General features: G+C 44.8%; 1 protein-coding gene across 6 annotated transcripts in view; it reads right to left on the bottom strand.

The window, feature by feature from the left end:
* Positions 1-2,377: 2,377 nt before the first annotated feature.
* The window catches only part of frmd4ba (FERM domain containing 4Ba), a gene marked incomplete at its 5' end in the record, with an annotated part of 50,784 nt that continues 34,172 nt past the window's right edge, over positions 2,378-18,989 (bottom strand). For 2 of the 6 annotated variants that reach the window (XM_080424482.1, XM_080424477.1), the window contains 14 exons: positions 2,378-3,678; positions 4,453-4,665; positions 6,425-6,560; positions 6,919-7,688; positions 7,949-8,113; positions 8,828-8,963; positions 9,069-9,125; positions 9,399-9,627; positions 10,348-10,464; positions 10,567-10,700; positions 10,824-10,968; positions 11,598-11,736; positions 12,345-12,421; positions 18,597-18,683. In XM_080424482.1, coding sequence (XP_080280608.1) covers positions 4,500-4,665; positions 6,425-6,560; positions 6,919-7,688; positions 7,949-8,113; positions 8,828-8,963; positions 9,069-9,125; positions 9,399-9,627; positions 10,348-10,464; positions 10,567-10,700; positions 10,824-10,968; positions 11,598-11,736; positions 12,345-12,421; positions 18,597-18,683 — 2,358 coding nt within the window. In that variant the 3' untranslated portion in view covers positions 2,378-3,678; positions 4,453-4,499. The remainder of the gene's footprint in view (positions 3,679-4,452; positions 4,666-6,424; positions 6,561-6,918; positions 7,689-7,948; positions 8,114-8,827; positions 8,964-9,068; positions 9,126-9,398; positions 9,628-10,347; positions 10,465-10,566; positions 10,701-10,823; positions 10,969-11,597; positions 11,737-12,344; positions 12,422-18,596; positions 18,684-18,989) is intronic. The other 4 variants (XM_080424479.1, XM_080424478.1, XM_080424481.1 and 1 more) reach the window with 4 other exon arrangements.

The following is an 18,989-nucleotide window of genomic DNA, read 5'->3' on the forward strand; positions in this document are numbered from 1 at the left end:
TCAACAACGCGTCGGCATGAAATGGAGGGTAATCTAGCGTAATGCAACATACAAGTTCTGCTCGCTCAGGCACAGGCCTGTGTGTGATCCATCGTGCAGGCGGCACGCTTGGCCTGCCCGAGAGTCAGTGGCTTTGGCTGCTGCGTAGCTAAGCTGGTTAACTAGCTTCATCACTCAAACAATCTGTCATTCTGATTCAGATCCGGTTGCAGGGGCCACTGCCACAGCTGACCGTGTAACTTTATTTCAAAGATAGTAAAAAAATATTTCTGCTACTTTTCAAAGTAATCTTTTAGATAATGTTGTACAATCTTTGAAAAGTTCACCTATATAATGACATGCCAAAAATAAGGACACCAGGTCGAAAGTGGTTACTCATGACCCACAATGACCTTTGCAGTGTATTGCAGGTCTCTGTGGGAGCAATTTGACCAATACAGTTGTATACGCCTATATTGCGCTTTCATTATTTGGGGGAAGGCTATGCATAATAAGGTGCACATGATCTGGCAAATAATCAGAAGCATTAGCTCCTAGAGATAAAATTAGATTTAGCTGATATTGGGCCCACCAACATGACTGCTTTTACCTGCATTCAGCTAGGCAGGAGTCATAATTGTGTGGGTTTGATTACATTATCTGCTCTAAAAATCTGGGGAGTTTGGTCTGTCTGTACTGTGTGTGTGTGTGGGGGGGTGCACATAGACACCATTGTTTATGTAGTCGTATGTCAGCTGGAACAAACCTCCCCCCTGATGTCTGTGTGCAGCTGGTGTCCAGCAAAGAAGCAGAGACAGAAAGACAGCTGGATCTAAAACACCGTCTCTTTACACCCTGGCTAACCTCAATGAGCTGCTGCCGACTCTCCTAGAGCGAGACCTCCCTGGGGTTCATTCAAGTTAGAGAGCTGCAATCCATAACTACAACCAATCTGTATGTTAGAGCAGTGGTTCTCAAAGTGGGGCCCAGGGACCCCCAGGGTTTCTTGAAGGGGGTTCCAAATGGTCCCTTACAGATCTGTAACTATGAAAGTGTACAAATGGAACTAAATGGAGCCTTACATGTCCATGTGGTTACATTTGTAAACTGTCAAGAGTTATGAGAGTCAGTCCTTGAAATTAAAATGTTTGAGAACCACTGTGTTAGAGTATGTTAATATAACTAACACAACTGCAGTGGTTGGATGTGGTCTCCCCGCCCTTCTAATAAGGTATTTATATCATGTGGTCAAGTAGGACCACTACTGGTTGACAAGAGGTATCGCATGAAACTTAAACGGAAATAACTCGCCTTCTCAAATGCGCTCTCTCCGTTATAGCTCAACAGTAAAAGTGACGCATCAAAGTCTTGTCGTCGAGTGACACTGCCATGCTACAAGGTATAAACTAGCCATAACACTCTGTTCAAATGTAGCCTGCATGGAGGCTACTGCTGCAGGACAGAATGTAGGAAACACTCATGGCTGCTGAAAAATGTGTGTCAGCTGGGGCAGGAAGAGAAGTGGTGGGGGTGGGGGTCAAAGGCCACAGGGTCATCTATGGAGGAGTGCAAGCCCAATAGATCTGTACAACAGACTTGCTTACATGGACGCCTACTGAGAGGATTGAGTGCCATAAATGCCGGAAGAAGAGGTTATTTGGTCAGAGTGGGGGTGTGTCAGGTTTTTAAGGACTGGTTAGGTAGGTTTATGGCTTAAGCAGACAGAGAACAAGCCTGACAACACTGGTGGGAAAGGACAGCAAAATGCCACAGGACACACAATTATTGCTGCAGAGGTGGTGTTCCCAAACCAGCATTGCAGAGTTCGAAGACTAAAATAGCTTTTCTTCATAATTACACATCTGATCTGTATGAAAGACTAATTACCATTCCCTAGTCAAATATTAAATTGTGTACATTAAGATAAAGCCCAAAGATGAACCCCCCTCCCCCCGGCAGACTTTAATCCTCCTCTGTTCAATGTAGATTATAAGTGTGAGACTGTCTCTACAAATCTACAAATGTGCAGTTTTAATGTTTACACTGGTAATTTAAGAAATCCACCATACATTTCCAATGAAAACCGAAAAACACAAAAGTGTTTCTTTTTCTTACAGCCATTAAATGTCTTCAGGTTAATTAGCCATTCTTGAAACCCTTTAGGTGGAGAAAAACATTGTACTTCCCTCGCAATAAACCCCATTTTACTAATTGAATTGGCTGATGGGGCATTCAATTAATGACCTACTGAAATGGATTGGGTTTAAAGCTCATGCTGGGATGAAATTCTTCCCTTCAGGCTAATCAGCCTCTTCCTCATTCTGCATTTCACTCTCAGATGTTTCCTTTCTGTGAATCTACAATAATAAAATACACATGAAATGCAAATCAAACTGGCTCAAAATGTTTAGATCTTTTTTAATTCAAACAAATGCAATTATACAAATTACTAAGAACCAGCTTAACAAAAATTGATTGTTTGCTATATATTACATGCTTCTTTTTTTAAAAACATACGTTAAAAAGGCTCCAAAAAGACAGAACCAATCTATTTACAATATCAACATGTACAAATAGCTTCATTCTCTTGGGAGAAATTGAGAGCACCGGTCCATGGATACCAGCATGGGATGCTTGTCAAATAAAAGCTGGAATTTACTGTAATAATGACCAATGAGATGAGGCTTTCGAGTACTAAAATAAAACAACTGTTAAAGATATCAGAGCTGGTGACATGGGATATATACTTGAGTGGTGTTAGAAAGTAGTGTTTGGCAGTGAGCTGTATTTGAATTACTGTGACTGTGTTAAAGGCTGAATACTTTGCAAATTACTTGAATGACAAACAAATAATAGAAAAAGCAGTGCAGTAGTTCCAAACAATACTATGACCGATTTGGTTCAGGTGACTGCAGGATGTCTCAGCAGGTAGCCATCTTTCCACTCAAAAGAGTTCAGTCCTTCATTTTCTTTTTTTTTAATAGCGTCCTATCTGTTCTCAACAGGTCCTTCATTGTTACAGTGTTCAAACACGAGTATAAGCAGGTTGAGGATGAGTCATACTTTGTTTATCGTGGCTCAGTATCCTGAATTTAGGGACGGTCCTAGTCCTTGGTCTTGTGAAGTCAGTGTGTGTTGAGGAGCACCAAATAGAAGAATGCAGGGATAAATTCAGGCGTCCGTGGTGGTCCCCCGTTCCCCTTTGGCAGTTCCGCACAGAGCACAGCAGCGTCTCTCAGGTGCAAGCCCAGTGCACGCAACACAAATGCCATCACCACACACACTCGCAATGGCGCAATCTGGAACATGCTGATGCCCTGTGGGGTGGGGTGGCGGTGGGGGTTAATTCAGAGAGCACCCAAGGATCCGAGTCAGTTTGGCAACTGCATGTACAGTAAGAGAACTAAAATGTAAAAGACTTGGTTTCCCTTTATGGGTTGAAGTCCTCAGTTGTACAGTACTTCCTTGATTCTTTGGATCCTTTTCCAGAAAAACAGGTAAGTGCAGTCTAAGGCACGTTGTCCACATGTTAAAAGTTAAAAAAAAGTGTAAAAAAAAACACATGGATGGCTGATCGACAACTAAACTATTGTTCCTGGCTTTGCGCTCTCATGCCAACAAATCTGTTCCTCTGGGTCCAAGTCGCTGTTCGTTTGGCTGCTTAAGTGCGAATCCATTTGGTTCACGTCCATGTAGGATCTGTAATAAACACGTACATGTTAGACCAGTGAACGTGAGCTGATGATGGCTCAATGCAAGCAAAGGAATATCATTGAATGGGAGTCCTTAAGGTCTTTACAAACCAAGTGAAAACAATTTGTCCAATGTTTTGCACGTTATAAAATTATAATCCATTACAGCATACACGCCAATTGAGACGTGACAATTTTCAGTGTTTCAGTCAATATGCTTGTAAGGAGTGCAATATCCTTGAATAACAGATGTGGAAAAACACATGGAAAATTCAGACTTGATGTGCAAAGACCTTTAGAATTATTTAACCCTGGGTTGACAAAAACAGTATCATTTTAACCTCACACAAAGAAGAAGGAAAGAAAACATTCACGTTGCTGCTTCAGGTATTTTAGGCAGGTTTTTGTTAGTCACAGTCAGAAGGAGCGGTTAATCTTTCAGACAACAGATCAAACCCAGGATCAAACATATTCTTAAACCCTCCAATCAGAGCAGATGCAAACAGATATACACACAGTGTCACACACACAAACACACACACACACACACACACACTCACAAATCACTGCAATTCAAACATCAAAACCTTAAGTTCAGGGGTCACATTTTCTCCCTGACACAGAAATGTCCTCCCACCACCAGTGGACACCAGGAGAAACGAAATGAAAATTTGAGTCGTTTTTGTTTGTTTTGTTTGTTTGAAGTCCCTGCCACATACAAAAGAATGCATCACCATCACCATCACATCCATGTGGGGGATTCAGTGGTTTTGTCTCTCACCCTTTTCTTTTATGCTGTGCCTTTGATTATGGGGGGGGAGGAGGGGGTTAATTATCCTGGTCAGTAGCATAGGAAACAGCAGCACACATCGCAAGGGGCCCCACAGGCCCCCCCATCCTATCACCACCGCTCCGCCACGCAAACTCAGGGGGACATCTGTGCATGAGAGGGTCATGGGTCATGGGTGAATGGCAGCACATGGGAGGGGCACTTCTAAGGATGGCAAGGGAGAGGGGCAGACAGCAGAGGACACAAGACAAGTCTGAGTGGTGAAATGCACACTGTAAGGCTTAATTTATGCTCCGTCGCACGACTGCATCGTACATCAGAAATGACATTTCCAACTGAAAAAAGTGTTGGCGTGACATGCATCGACAATTTACAATTTTGGTATTTAGCAGACGCTCTTATCTGGAGTAACCATTATACTACTCTGCCACCATAATGTGGAATGCCCCGACATCATCCATTAAACGATGTGAATCACTGGCTTCTTACAAGTGGAGATATATTTTAAATCCTCTTGTTGTCCGTTTTCTCCTCTGTAAATATAGCTACTTGTATTTGTTGATGACATGCATTAATGTGTTAATATTCTATGCTCTGTTGATGAATTGAATACATAGGACCAGAATGGAAACATGTCCCCAGGACTTTTTTGTGTTATCTTTTAGCGTTTTACTGTACCGCCGTGCTGTTTACATTTTTGACTAATAAAGTATTCAATCAATCAAATAACCTACAAAGTGCAATATCGGCGCAAACAGCATGAATCTTAGTCACCCAACAACAGGGTGCGTGCTAAGAAAATAATTAAGTGCTACAAAGTAACTAGGATAGCAAGTTGACATCAAACCCATCATCTGTCTAAATAACATTCATGGCATCTGTGGACAACCAAACTGCATACATCTATCCATGGAACAAGTAAGCAACATACATCTGAATAACATAACTAGTATTTATTTAATTAGGCAACAAGTATAGATACAAAGAAATATGTGCTACTGTAGGTGATGACAGTTTTTTCAGTTATTTTCATCATATGACACTGTCTTGCGACTAAGTATGAATTAAGCCTTGAGAGAAATGTGACCACTGGATGATAACATGGCAGTTGAAACAGGGCAGCCATGATGAGCAACAATCGTAAAAGCCATGCAGTCGTCTGATCATACACGAGGAACAAACAGGCAAACAGAGAAAAAATCCAGAGCTTACTGCTAAAACATCCAACAAGCAGCCTATGAGGTCACTGCGGACACACTGAAAAAAGCTCAAACCTCATAGGCTCTGGCTACTGCTGATTACTTACTATGGCGGGCTACCCTTAGCAAAGGACACCTTAGTAGTGAGCCTGTGCCCTCTGGAGGCGTGGGGCTGCCCGGGACTGGAGACCACCCGACTGGCTCGACAGCCAGGGGAGGAGGGAAAGGAAGAGGAGAGGAGGGAGGAGGTGGAGGATGAAGCAGAGGAGGAAGAGCTAGCGGGGAAAAGGGCACAGCGCCTCTGGCCATTGGGGCTGCACCAGGAGCCCTTAAAAAGTTGGGCGACGGTGCCGTATCTATAAAAGAGCAGGGCCCAGTGGACAGTTAAGGATGAGGAGAACCAGTCTTAAGCCCTATGGAGGAACTGAGCATTGGCTGCCCAGACCCTATAATCCCTACCCAGGGACTTAGGTAGCCATGCTAAGTAGTTGGAGAATAGACTTGAACCCGAGACGCATCCATTCCAAGACTTCAGGAAGACGTTGCAGGAAAGAAGGTTAACATTGGCTACACATACAAATTCACATTATAGCCATGTGGAGGGGATAACACAAGCAAGGAATAGCTTATATTTTCTGCAGCCATCCTTTTTCAGGTAATTAAACAGTAGCGCTTAGCTCTGGGGATAAGGAGGATCAAGGAGTAGCTAATTGGATAAAGAGATGAATTAGGGCCAAGTAGTTGTGTTTTGTTTTTCTCCTCACCTGTTCTGTGCGGCGTGACTGTAGTGTGCGTTGTTGTAGGAGTAGGACTGTGGTGCTGCTGGCGCATGAACAGGTGTGTCATACTCTGCCATGCCAACACCCACGTGGCCGCCGTGCCAGTTGCCAACAGAAGAAGCTGAGGACATTGGGGTAAAAAAAATAAAAATAAAAAAAAACGGAAAATACATTTAAAAAAGAAACAAAATACAAACGATTCATGTGACTAAAATTCCAATGGACCGTTTTCAGATGTTTCACAGCAGGGTAAACGACACAGCTGTAGCTAATAAGACTGGACTGTCTGATGTAGGTGGACCAGTTAGCATGCACCAACAGTAGTCCACACAGTATTGTCAATGCTTGTTAACTGGTATACCTACAGTAAAGCTGCAGCTGTGTTTACCCTGCTACAACACGTCTGTGCAAAGAGTCCATAATCAGGACAAAACAATTGCCTCTAACTTCTACGGGGTGTAAAGGAACGGTGAGCTGACCTGATGAGTAGGCCATGCTCCTACTGTTGTGGCTGTAAGCTGCAGGCATGGTCTGATAGCCAAGGCTCTGCTGGGAGCCTCTGTCATATTCATAGTCGTACGCGGGCTGCTTTGGTACCGTGTTGCGCGAGTACCAGCCTCTCAAATGCTCGGCCACCAAAGCCTTCTGGATGTTCTTGGTCACTTGCTCATTGCTGCGGGGCGCCTGCCGGTTCCTGGGCGGCCGCAACGTAGCATACGGGTTCTGCGACATGCTGTCCAGCTCGTCGTTGCCGTAGCGGCTGTACGTGTCCTGCCCACGATAGGCGGCTGTGGTCGGGTGGTAGGACGGGTTGACGCTGTAGTGTCCCTCCATCTCGTTGTCGTAGGTGTAGGCTCCATTGGTGTACGTTGGCTCAGGCTCCACGTAGCCAGGATAGCCCGTCACGTAGTAGGCCGTGGTGGTGGGCCGTGGCCGTGGCTGGTAGGTGTTGTAGCAATGAGTGTCCGGCTGGGCGAGGTTGGGCATGCTGCCCGCGTTGGCGTAGACGTCCTTCCTGTGGCGGCCACGGACCCTCCGCCGATAAGCGTTGTGGTTGCCTGGGGCGTTGTACTCAACGCTGGACTGGCTTGTGTAGGAGGAGCCGTCGTCCAGCACCTCTGTGCTGTTGCTACGTCGTGCTGGAGACATGGCGAAGGGCGGAGCCGGAGGCTCACTCTCCGTCACGAACTGAGACTGGGACTCCAGGCTGCCGCTTCTCTGTCGGAAATGCTGCGGTCCGTCCTCCGACCTGAAGGAGAGGGTGTTATTATGGTATCATATATTGTCACACTACCAAAATCCAAAACTCTTATAACAATGAGAACTCGTCAGCGTTTAGCTGTGTTAATTTGCATGTGTCAGTGACACACAGGGCTGTTTTTTGAACAGCATGCTGGCTCACTAATTGGTTCACAGGTGCAGGTGATGAGGCTGAGATGTTCACTTATCAAAGCATGTATGTGTGGATGGGCATGCAAGGAGGGGTCGATCTGGAACATCATTCTGTACCTGAGCTGGCTGCTGCTGTAGGCGTTGCGGGTGAGGAGGGGGGTGGGGGGCATGCTGCGTGTGTCCCGGGGCTGTCTAGAGGACGGCGTGTATGGGCTGCCGTGACTTGACAAGGCGTCGCGGTGATTGTAGTGCAGTGATTCCTGGACTTGACCGTAATTCAATCTGGAAGAGATTAAATTAGATCAGATAAGAACAATGCTTTCAAAAGCTGCTTCTTCCAGGGAAGTGCTCTTCATCAAGATAAACACCCCCCCCTTGTTTGTCCTTGCTCGCTCTCAAAACAAAACACAAAGAACAAATAAACTAATAAAATAACATCAATCCAACATCATAGCATTTTCACTTATCACTTTCACCTGGATGATTGTCATTTCACAGCTCATTGATCTTTCTTTTCATGGACCAGCAAACAAATATCATTACGGCAACAGTGTCTGAATGAAATGAGTACGAATGACTGAATACTGGCTCTCCTCTCTGGGCAACACATCATCCATATCATTTAGTAGTCATCCAGCAGATGCCATTTAAACTCTCCAGAGTTTCCAGAACCACTTTCCTGTTTCCCCTCCTCCTCCACTCTGCTTGGGATTGTTGTCTGCTCCTTAGCAGGCAGTGACATGCTCCCCTCCTGTCTATTTTTAAAGCCTGGGCGCGTTTGGGCTGATAAGGGAAAGGCTGGCAGGGAGGCAGGAGAAAGGAGAGAGAGAGAGAACGAAGGAGGAGGTGGAGACCAGCAAGAATGTTTCCCTGGTTCTAATCTGCAGGTCCATACTAGCTGCTCTCAGGGCCCCAAGAAAAACAAAAACACGTCTTCACGTTTGCTATGGTATAAGAAGACACGTCCCGTTGTGCCCGCAGCTGCTGATGTCTTACCTGCTGTCTGAGAGCTGGTCATTGGCAGAGGCTCGTCTGTCTTGATGGTAATGGATGTCCAGCGTGTCTGCGTGGTGGGGCCTGGGGGAGTACTGGATCGATCGTGAACGAAGCCGCTGGGAACCGAGCTCATCGTCTGAGGGGATAGAAAATGCGGTTAATATCCCGAGATGTATAGTACAGGTTTATGTGACAGGAGGAGACACGTATTTGAAAACACATTGATCTCAACGGCACTCACCATCCTCCAGGTTGAGGCTGTCAGACAGCGAGCTGAGCTCTGCAGGGTTTATGTCATCTAAGAACATGAGAGAGAAAGGTGTTCAGAGATGACTACTGATGTTTCCTTGTACTTTTTCTAACAAAAAAAAGGACACCATGCGTTTAATCAATTTCCACCAGATAACAATCAAAGTCATGAGGTGTTCTGCTTTTGACTTTCAACCCGGCACAGACAAAGTGCTGCAGGGGAATCAGGCTTTGATTCCTTTTATATGCTCAGTGCAGCATAAACCATGTTATCTTGGTGTCTGTCTGTGATGTTTGTGTACTGATAAGACACCTGGTGTACCTGCTATGATCAGCGAGGCTCTCTGCGTAGGTTTCCTTCCCTTCTTGATCCTGTAGGCGTTGATCTCCGTCTCCATCTCCTGCAGCTTCCTCATGGCGTCCAGGCAGTTGCTCCTCCTCTTCTTCTTGACCGTCTTGCCCAGGTCACCCTCGCCAGCGAGCTTCATGGCTGCTTCCACAATCTTCTGCTGCAGGGCGAAGCGGCTCTCCAGGTTCCTCAGGTGGGGGTCCTGAAGGAAAAGGTACAGAACAAACATCAATTAATGGGGAATTTCCCAGCAATGTAAGCATTGGCTGGCAGGGGCGCCGATATTTATAAGCTCTAGCGGGTGCCCAACCTGGCGCACATGCATGCACGCGCAGCGCGTGTGCATGCATGTATCCCCCGTACGTATCCCCCGTACGTATCCCCCGTACGCGCGAAGGCGGATAGTTTACTTTTGTTTTTTTTTGTAACTTTATTTCGGTTTATTCAGTGGCGATCTGATAAAAAAAAATAAAAAAAATTGACCAGCACCCAGTGGGTGCTCCTCACCCACAGTGGGTGCTTTAGCCCCGAGGCACCCACGGTATCGGCGCCCTTGGTAGCTGGGCCATGAAAGTATTTTGAACAGCCGTTTCAGAGGGACAACTAGCAACTGCATTTTGAGTTTATACCTAATATGATTGACTTGGATATGTAAAGTAACGGTTCTCTGACAGTTTTCAAGATACGTGAACTACAGACACACAGACAGAGATTGTGCGCATCTATAGTAGGATAACTTGTTTCAGGTCTGCCTTGCATCAGGGTATAAATGTAGTCTAAAACTCATGCTCAGCTGACACATACATTTCCCCCCGAAAAGGTAACAAATGTAAATGAACTGATAACCTTAACAGGAAATATCCTACTAAGTAAATATGCTACTAAGTTAGATGATGGATACATTTGCAGTAGTCATACTAACCGCATCATATGGGAAAAGATCATCCAACTTGAAGGCTGTACCCATGCGGCGTCGGACATGGGGGGCTTTTTCCCCTGTAGCCAGGGGGTACTCTTTGGGCAAGCGGCCTGTGAGCTCCTGGACATGAGACAAAGACGAATTGGAATGAGAAAATGACAATTGGACACACATTCATTATTAACGTGTATTAACAGTGGATGGTCCAGTACAGACACTCACCGCTTCTCTCATGCAAATCTTCTTCAACTCCCCCAGTTTCTGAGACAGGGTACCTTGAAGATCCTGCTCTTTCTTCTTCAGCTCAGCAATCTTCTCTTTCTTCTGCTCCTCGCTGACCTCAGACTCGGCAGAACCTGCAAGAGCCGTGGATCTTATTAACAACGAATTAAAGCAATAAATCATCGCTCACATCAGTGCGATGTGAAGCAGAACAGAACAGTAGCTGTTAGGAGATGGATTGTTAACTCTTCACACACCAGCTGAGATGAGGCTCCCGTTGCTGGCCATGATGATTTGGTCTCTGCTGTTGATGCTGGACAGTTTACTGATCCGCGGTGCGGCAATTTCTGTGAGGTCCATGGCGATGTCTCCTGAACTCCTGGTTGTTGTAATCTTTGACTGCTAGGAAGAAGAAGGTAAGTGGGGGCAAGCAGGAGAGGGACAGGGAGATGAATTTGTCAGTATTTCATCTTAATGATGGTGCACTGCAGTGCGATAGCGGCGGCTACATTTGCATGCTCGGGAATCCAAGCGGAGCGCTGTCTCATCAATCAGGCCCGGCACTATTCCTGGATGAACACTGACACACCATCTGCCTCTGAGAAAAACAGGCTGAATATCCTCATTCGACTGCAGCCCCCCACACATTCACTCATCATCACACAGACACCACTCATAGCCTATAATGGCCCTGATGCTCTGCAAATATGTAACATAAATACAATACCTTCACAGCATTCTGACACTAAGTTGCGGACAATTTTCTTGGAAAATGATTTAGAACCCAATTTCTGGAACTTGCTGATGAACGAATCACAAGGACATAGCTGAGCAGAGGTCTAGCCATGTTGGCAAATGCATAAAGCCATCCCCAGGGATGAGCAAAATGTACTATAAATGTAGATAGAACGGAAAGATATTGTCTGGGGAGCTTTGATAAGAACAGATCATTAGACCCAGGGCAAGGCAAGGAGGCAAGGCAAGGAGCGGAGAGGAGAGGAGCAGAGAGAGGAGAGGAGAGGAGCACTCACTTTGCTCTGCTTTCTGTCCAGGTAGAACTGGTGCTGACTGATTGCCATCACCCAGATGGTTTTAATCAGAGTGTGGCTGGCATACCATGTGTGGATGACCTGCCCCGACTGCCCGAAAGTACGCTTGGTCACTGTCCTACTGAGAAACATACAAACAAACATCCAAATAAAGCCACTGCAATGTGTTATTTGTGCCTCTGCAGGGTATTATTTGTGCTGCAGCATGGAGCAATTCCAGCAACAACAAAAACAAGTTAATACCTTCATAACACAACAACTCGGGAAATACTGCGATTTAAAAAACGACATGAAATATTTAAAAGCCATGAAGAAGGAATTAGGAAACCACTCTATAATTAAATCATCAACCAAATTATACAAGTGGCTGCTTCTGTAACACAATACATTGATGAGGAAGGGGGAAGCAGCGTAAAAGGCGTCTTTGGATCAGTGGACCGTAATTACAGCTTAGAGGTGGCTGGTAGCACCATATAAAACCTGTGTGAACAGTGTAAAGAAGCCCTTGGAATGCTGCAGTGGTGCTCTTAACAGCGGGAAGACGAGTTACAGCTATTAAACATGGTACTCTACATGGACCGCAGGCTGCAGACGCCTTTCAAGCAGGCCAAGGTGTATGATAAGGACATCTAGGCTATAGCTAGAAAGCAGTGGCTAAAATAGAAAGTGAGCAGGGGCCAGCCTATTAGGAGAGTAGTTAGTTAAATTAAGTGGTTTGCGTTCTCTGACCTTTGTGGGTCGTTCACTTCCACTGCGAATTTCTTCTCACGGAAATACAAATTTTCCAACTGCTTCCAGTGAAACAACTGTAGAGAGAGGAACACATTGGGGAACAGGACAGTGAGGACACATCATTGAGTACATAAGAAACCAGGATGCAACCAGCCACAATCAATTTGCATATGGACCTCTTTGGAAATGGGGTTTGATAGTCACAGATGCAAAACAAACATTCATTGATTCATATATCCAGTTATTCAGAGATGGTTTCCCGCACGGCACACGTGTTTCCCCATATAACAATTCACAATTTATGCATTTAGCAGAGCGACTTACAAGTGCAAATAAGAGTAACATGAAGAACTCTAAACAAGCGACAGAGTAAATACAGTCACATATGTAGAGAGCAAAAAGAACATTGTAGTGCTTCAAATAATCTAGGATACCAGGTGAATCTCAAACCAACATCTGTAACAGAGGGCATCCAACACAGCAGTCTGCCTAAGTTCAACTTACAAGTTGCATCATTTGCACGGTACAACACACAACATGGACACGGACATCACAATAACCAAACTAGCTGTGGACCCTGCTATGTGCAGTCGACTGGGCAGTCAGGTGTAAGATCAGTCTAACAGAGGATCAATTATGATGCTGCTGCAACAGCAAAGAGTAAAGTCCTGCCTGGCAAGCTTCTCATTTCACTGTGCCCTGGAGCAAGAGCACTGAAAACAGGACAAGGAGTTTTCTGAGTCAGGGTGAAACATCTGCTCCAGGGAGCCAGTGCTGGCTCTGGCTGTTTAGAGCAGTTTGCTTGAAAATAGAACTTTCAAATGGTTTCGCTTATATTGTTCAGGGTAAACCTACGGTTTCACTAATAAACGCACTATTACATATATCATTTGAACATGTTATCAAAACTTGCCACATCCTTGATTCTACAGTACATGGCGAAACACGTTTGTAGAACATACCCTATATATCTAAAAGTAACTGTGGACACACATCACAACAGTGTCCTGTATCTGACTACACCAGGCAAGAAGGGAACAAATGCCAGACTATGATACGATTTTTTATAATAATAATAATAATAATAAATACATTTATAAAATTATCTCCAGTATCCTTGTCAGGTATAATAATAATAAGTGTACAAAATGGTGGGGCTTACCGGGGGGGTGAGTTTTGTTTCGGTCCCTAGTGAATTCTCTAGGTTTTGTATTGAATCCTCTAGTTTGAGTTTCCCACAGGGCTAGAGCTTCCTCGAACAATACTCTCTCTTGTCTGATCTCAGGAAAGCCATGTAGGTGTTGCAAGAGTTTCAGCTGAGCTGACCCCGCCCCCTTTTAACGCCCCTCCTCCTTGTGACATACACCTCACACACACACACACACACTGCACTGGCAGGCAGCTTTTACTATGCTTTGCACTGTTCTGCACAGAACGAGGTCCGCCCTGTAGTCACATGAATTCTCTTTAGCACACTCACCTCTCCCACTCACAGACACACACAGATTGATTATCACACATGCGCGCTACCAGGCCCTCTCTCATTCCTTTGCCCTCTATCCTACTTCTTACTTCCTTTTCAGTCAAACCAGATGAACAGGTTACACACACACACACACACACACACACACACACACAGAGAGTATAGTATTATTACCTACATAGGTCCTGGTCTTCCTTCCTGTTTTGAGACCATTTCACCTATATTTTCTCTGCGCCCCTTCAGCCTCAGATCAGAGGGGGGGAACAACAAGCTTTTTACTGTGAATCTTCCCGTTCCTTCTGGGGAACACGCCTCCGCTTTTCATATTGTAAATACCACACAAATCCCTGTTGTTTATTGAGTCCAGTCAATGCTACACTCCCACCGCAGCCCCAAGGCAAACATGTTAGTAATATACGACTTTGGTCTAATCATTAATAGCAGGGCCCCCTTCACCTCCATGCGAAGACGAAACAATACTTTCATTAGCCGTGTTACCAGGCCCTATCTGAGGAAGAATCTGTCACTGCCCTTCTAAAAGCTGTTTATAATATAAGGGGTAGCAAGTTAACAGAACTAACTGATTACTATAATATTTAAAACAGACGACACAGTTGGGTTTTAGTAGTTTTGTCAGAATTGAAGCCATTAGCTTTTAGGACTCCATTCATTATTTAAATCACAAACTACAGTAATCCTAGCGCCCCTATTCTGGGTATGTCATAATAGATGAACACTCTGTGGCGAACAGTTGGCAATATTAGCAGATCTACAAGCTCACAACGGTAAATAAAATATATAGGGTTTAAGTGGTTAAAATGGATACTTGTCATTTTTGGCACGGCACAGTAAGAACTTAATGTGAATCCAATAACCTTTAATATTCCAGTGGAGAGCAAACAGTAAACGTCAAACTCATCTATCCTGGCGCCCCCCAGGCTTTTAAATCTTTTTTTCCAAGACACTAGCTTCCAGACCGGCCAACACTGTGATCCTAATCAATCATATCCAGTCTGCCAGTGAAACGAAGAGCATGGTAATTAGTAAACAAAGGGGAACCAGCTCCCCGCATCCCACAAACCCATCCCTTTGTGGGGGTAACACCCCATGCCAATTCACACCCCGGGGACGCTATTATTTAGCACCATTTACGTTCTAATGACAGATAACGGGCAAATCACACTCAACTGGGTCATTAGACCTAGAGGTGAAACTCCACACTTGTGTGTCAATACGCATGAAACCTTTGGAGAGCAGGCAACTATGCACACCGATGAACTAGTGCCGAAATATGTCAAATACGAGACACACCTCAGACATCTCAAGTCACATTTACTTCCTGTCAGTATACATGGAAAAACAAGGAACCATGCAGCCCTGCACACAAGCTACCAACAAGCTAATCGCCTCCATACAGGTTAAAAACTGGGTCATTAAAACACACCGGTAAAAACTAAAACAAAACAACAACAAAAGACAAATTCAAATAGAACTCTTCCTTTTCATCAAACTATCCCTGAAAGAAAGAAAAAACAGTAGCTGAAATGGTCACATGATGTTTGGGCAATTATACAGAATTTCCCTATCTTCAGTGCATTCATATCCCTCAGTTTGGTTGGAACTCCTCATTAGAGGCGGGTGGAAGTGTGCCAAAAATGCCTGTGGTTTCAGATGGGCTCCAAATGTTCAAGATCTGGACCCATCCCACAGCCCAAAGGACCCCCGGCGGGCTAAGACGCTGCAAAATCATCTGTACATAAATATGCGTCAAAGGTCCTGACTCACACACGCCTGTACAGGATATGCCAACCCCACCCTGCTCGCACCACGTCACACAGTCAACTTGAAGTAGCTGGCAGCTCTGTACATTTCCACACTAAGCTCCAAACATTGCTGTAGCGTTAGAAGACAACAACAAGTCACATGGATAATATGCTTTTGTTTCAACACACACTGACTGTACGTCAAATATGATGGACGGTAAACATTGTTTTTAAGTTAGTTGGCAAGAAGATCAGTTGTGGGGAAATTCCTATTAGCTCTAAGCTTTAAGTATGTCATCCATAATAAACTGAAGATTTATTTTGAGTCTGCTGGGTCATCATATGTGCACCAGAATGTGGCGGGTAGAGAGTGTCCCATTACCCGCTGGGAGAGGGTGCAAGGTAGCCAGACACGACCCAAGGTGTCATGCTATTGCTCAAAAGAGAATAAATAAATCTCAACATGACATCGGTATCTTTCTGTGTCTGGTTCCTTGTGTGATTGATTGGACGATCACATGATTCTGTGCCCCTGTGACAGCTCATCTCTCCTCTCTTGTCCCTGCCTACTTCCACTTGTTATTTGATTTCTGACAGTGTAAAAATGACCCCGTAAATGGTCCATTTGAATTTGAGTCAATTGTTACAATCTCAGATAAATTATTAGGATCTTACTGATGCTGTAGATAATGCTGTACATAAACAAAATGAAAGTATTCAGACTTCGAGAAGTGCCAACTTCTCTTAAAACACAACAGGGGAGGGGGATCTGTTGAGCTTCAGCCCATTCATTAAGTGGTGAAGACACTGACATGATACAGTGAAGATAATGAGGTTAAACTATCGTAGTGCAAGGCTATGGAACACTGACCTGTGGCTGCTTTGGGCAGTTAAAATATTGAAAAAGTAACATAATATAATTGTCTCTGCCAGGCCGAAGGCCGATCGGCGTGAAACTTTGCACACACACTTCCCGTCGGCCAAGGCAGAACCTCTGCTCCAAATCTTTAATTAAGTTTTTAAATAAATGACCATTGTATCAGATCGGTTTGTTCAATATGAGGGTCAATGTTTGACTGTTTTTTGCCGAATTAAAAGTAAAATGTTCCGGTGACAAATTTTACTTAATGTCAACCCCTGTAGTGGGTTTCTGAATGTCACCGAAACTCCAGGGCGAAACTTATCTATACATTCCTGACACCCCAAGATGGGTCACTGCACAACTGCTGCGGTCCAATTCCACCCCCGCCCCAAAGCCCCCTACCAAGGTAAATGTGTTGTATTGGTTGATCATTGTGGGCCCTCTATGAACAATGACAGCCAGCTTTGCATAACAAGCACTGCATGAGTACGGGCTGAATTGGGGTGGGGGGGGGGGGCGACTGAATGCAATGCCTGCCAGCTAGGAAAGGAAGCCATATCGATATTTGCCAGATCACAGAGGTCCCCATTACAGAAAGAGAAACAGAAGTTGTGTACTTTGAAAAAAAAATGCTGTGAGTGCCCCCTGCTTGTGCAAAGGTGTTGGGGATGGGGAAGACAGTTTAGTTCAGTTTGCTAAACAACCCCCCCCACCCACAATCTTTAACCCCTACCTTCCAACACCAACTCCGACCCCACCCACCCAGCCCATGCTGGCAGAGTGCCAGCCCCAGCGCACTGCTGCTCCCCACAGAGTGCCATAATTACACCTTCCACTGGGAGGGTTTTAGAGAGAGGCGCTGTGGTGGGTTTAATAAGTGGGCCATGCCCATTAATGCCTTGGTATTCAATGTTAACAGCATACCCGACTATGTCAACAGGCTGCTGCCACACAGAACAGGTACGAGGGCAGTAATGAAAGGGTCTGGGGGAAACATGTGTTTGGGTTTCTACAAAAAGTTAACTAAATTATATCTCACGAATAAAAAGGGGAGGGCAGACGCAGGCAAGTTGATAGGCATGTGGGTTTTTTTTTCATTCCAAAGCTGTGTTTTGTCAGGTGTTTTATAATCCTCAAGGCTATTCATCCCCATGTTGTTATCCCACTGTCTGATTTTACTGTACATGCTCTTATCACTGTAACCTTCATTCCACCCCAGTCAAACCAATATTTCCCTCCTCCACTCCCTTCTACAGTTATCTCCCTTTTTTCATTTCCTCATAACTGTCGATGGGAAAATAGGCTTTTTTTGCTTCAATTATTTGCAATTTGGTGGGATCAACAAGTGGGAGGAATCGGGTGATGGGAGGGTTTGCTAGCCTGGGATCCTGCCTGATTCATTACGTTCGGATGATTTTTTTCTCTCACTTCTCTTATCAGTCTGGCCAGCCTCCTATTTGAGTCGTATTTTAATGACGTAGGCAAAACTCGAGTCAGGAAGTGACTCGAGTTTTACATTGGACAACACTGGTCCCGCCCCCCCCCCCCCACAGACCAATCAGAAGCCACGAGTCGTTTGTGCACGGAGACTGTATAGCGAGTGAGAAACAAAATCGGCCGAACGTAGCAAAGCAGTCTGGATCCCAGGCTATGGGGTTGCAACAATAGCAGATAGAGGGTTCAATCAATACAAAGCACCATTATTCATGTACAAAAAGAAAACACATACAATTTCACAAACACTGCTGTTTTTTTCCAACAAATGTCTTAAACCCCCCATGAATCTATACCTATACCTTCTTTCTTTCCACTATACACCAAATCTCTTATATATATATACTATATACTATACGCCAAAAATAGCCGATCTACTCGATTTGAAGTCATGATCACATTTGTGCGAGTTTTGGACAAAATCTGTAGGATTAGTGGTAAAAAGTGTGTTTTGAATAAGATGCAACATCTCTGATAAATGAGGCAGAGTTTGGGGTAGAAGTTCTTCCTTGGCCTACTGGTAGTGTGCAAGTTTCACATCCATTGGTCCCCAACGGTGCCCAGATTAGCTGCTCACAGACAGACTTAACAGCATCACAGAATCCCGCCCCCCCGCTGTTCTGGCCTGGTGTTGATAACCAGCCTACCTTTCTTGGTTTCAGCTTGTCCTGTAAATCGTACTGGCCGATGCCTTTGTAGCCAACTCCCAGCCACCACGGTATGCCCTGTTTATCCTGTGTGAAAAGGACACACAGAACACCGCTCATTAGAGGGAGGATTATTGGTAGGAGTTTGAAAAGAAAGGACCAACGCAATTACCCCATTAGGCTTTTAGCAATAGCGATGCAAGGAGGGATCAAATGCAGTTAAAAGGAGCCTTAAAAACTCTGCAGACAGAGTCATTTTAACACCACTGTTTGATCTCTTCAGAAACCCTGATTTAATGAGTTTAGGTAGGAAAAGTCAAGTTGATGTGGATCAGAGGAGTAAGGAAACAACTTCAGTTTCGGCAAACTAAGCATATTTAGAAAATTAAAGCC

The sequence above is a fragment of the Gymnoscopelus braueri genome, assembly GCF_963280865.1.
Source record: "Gymnoscopelus braueri genome assembly, chromosome: 3".
Taxonomy (NCBI): domain Eukaryota; kingdom Metazoa; phylum Chordata; class Actinopteri; order Myctophiformes; family Myctophidae; genus Gymnoscopelus; species Gymnoscopelus braueri.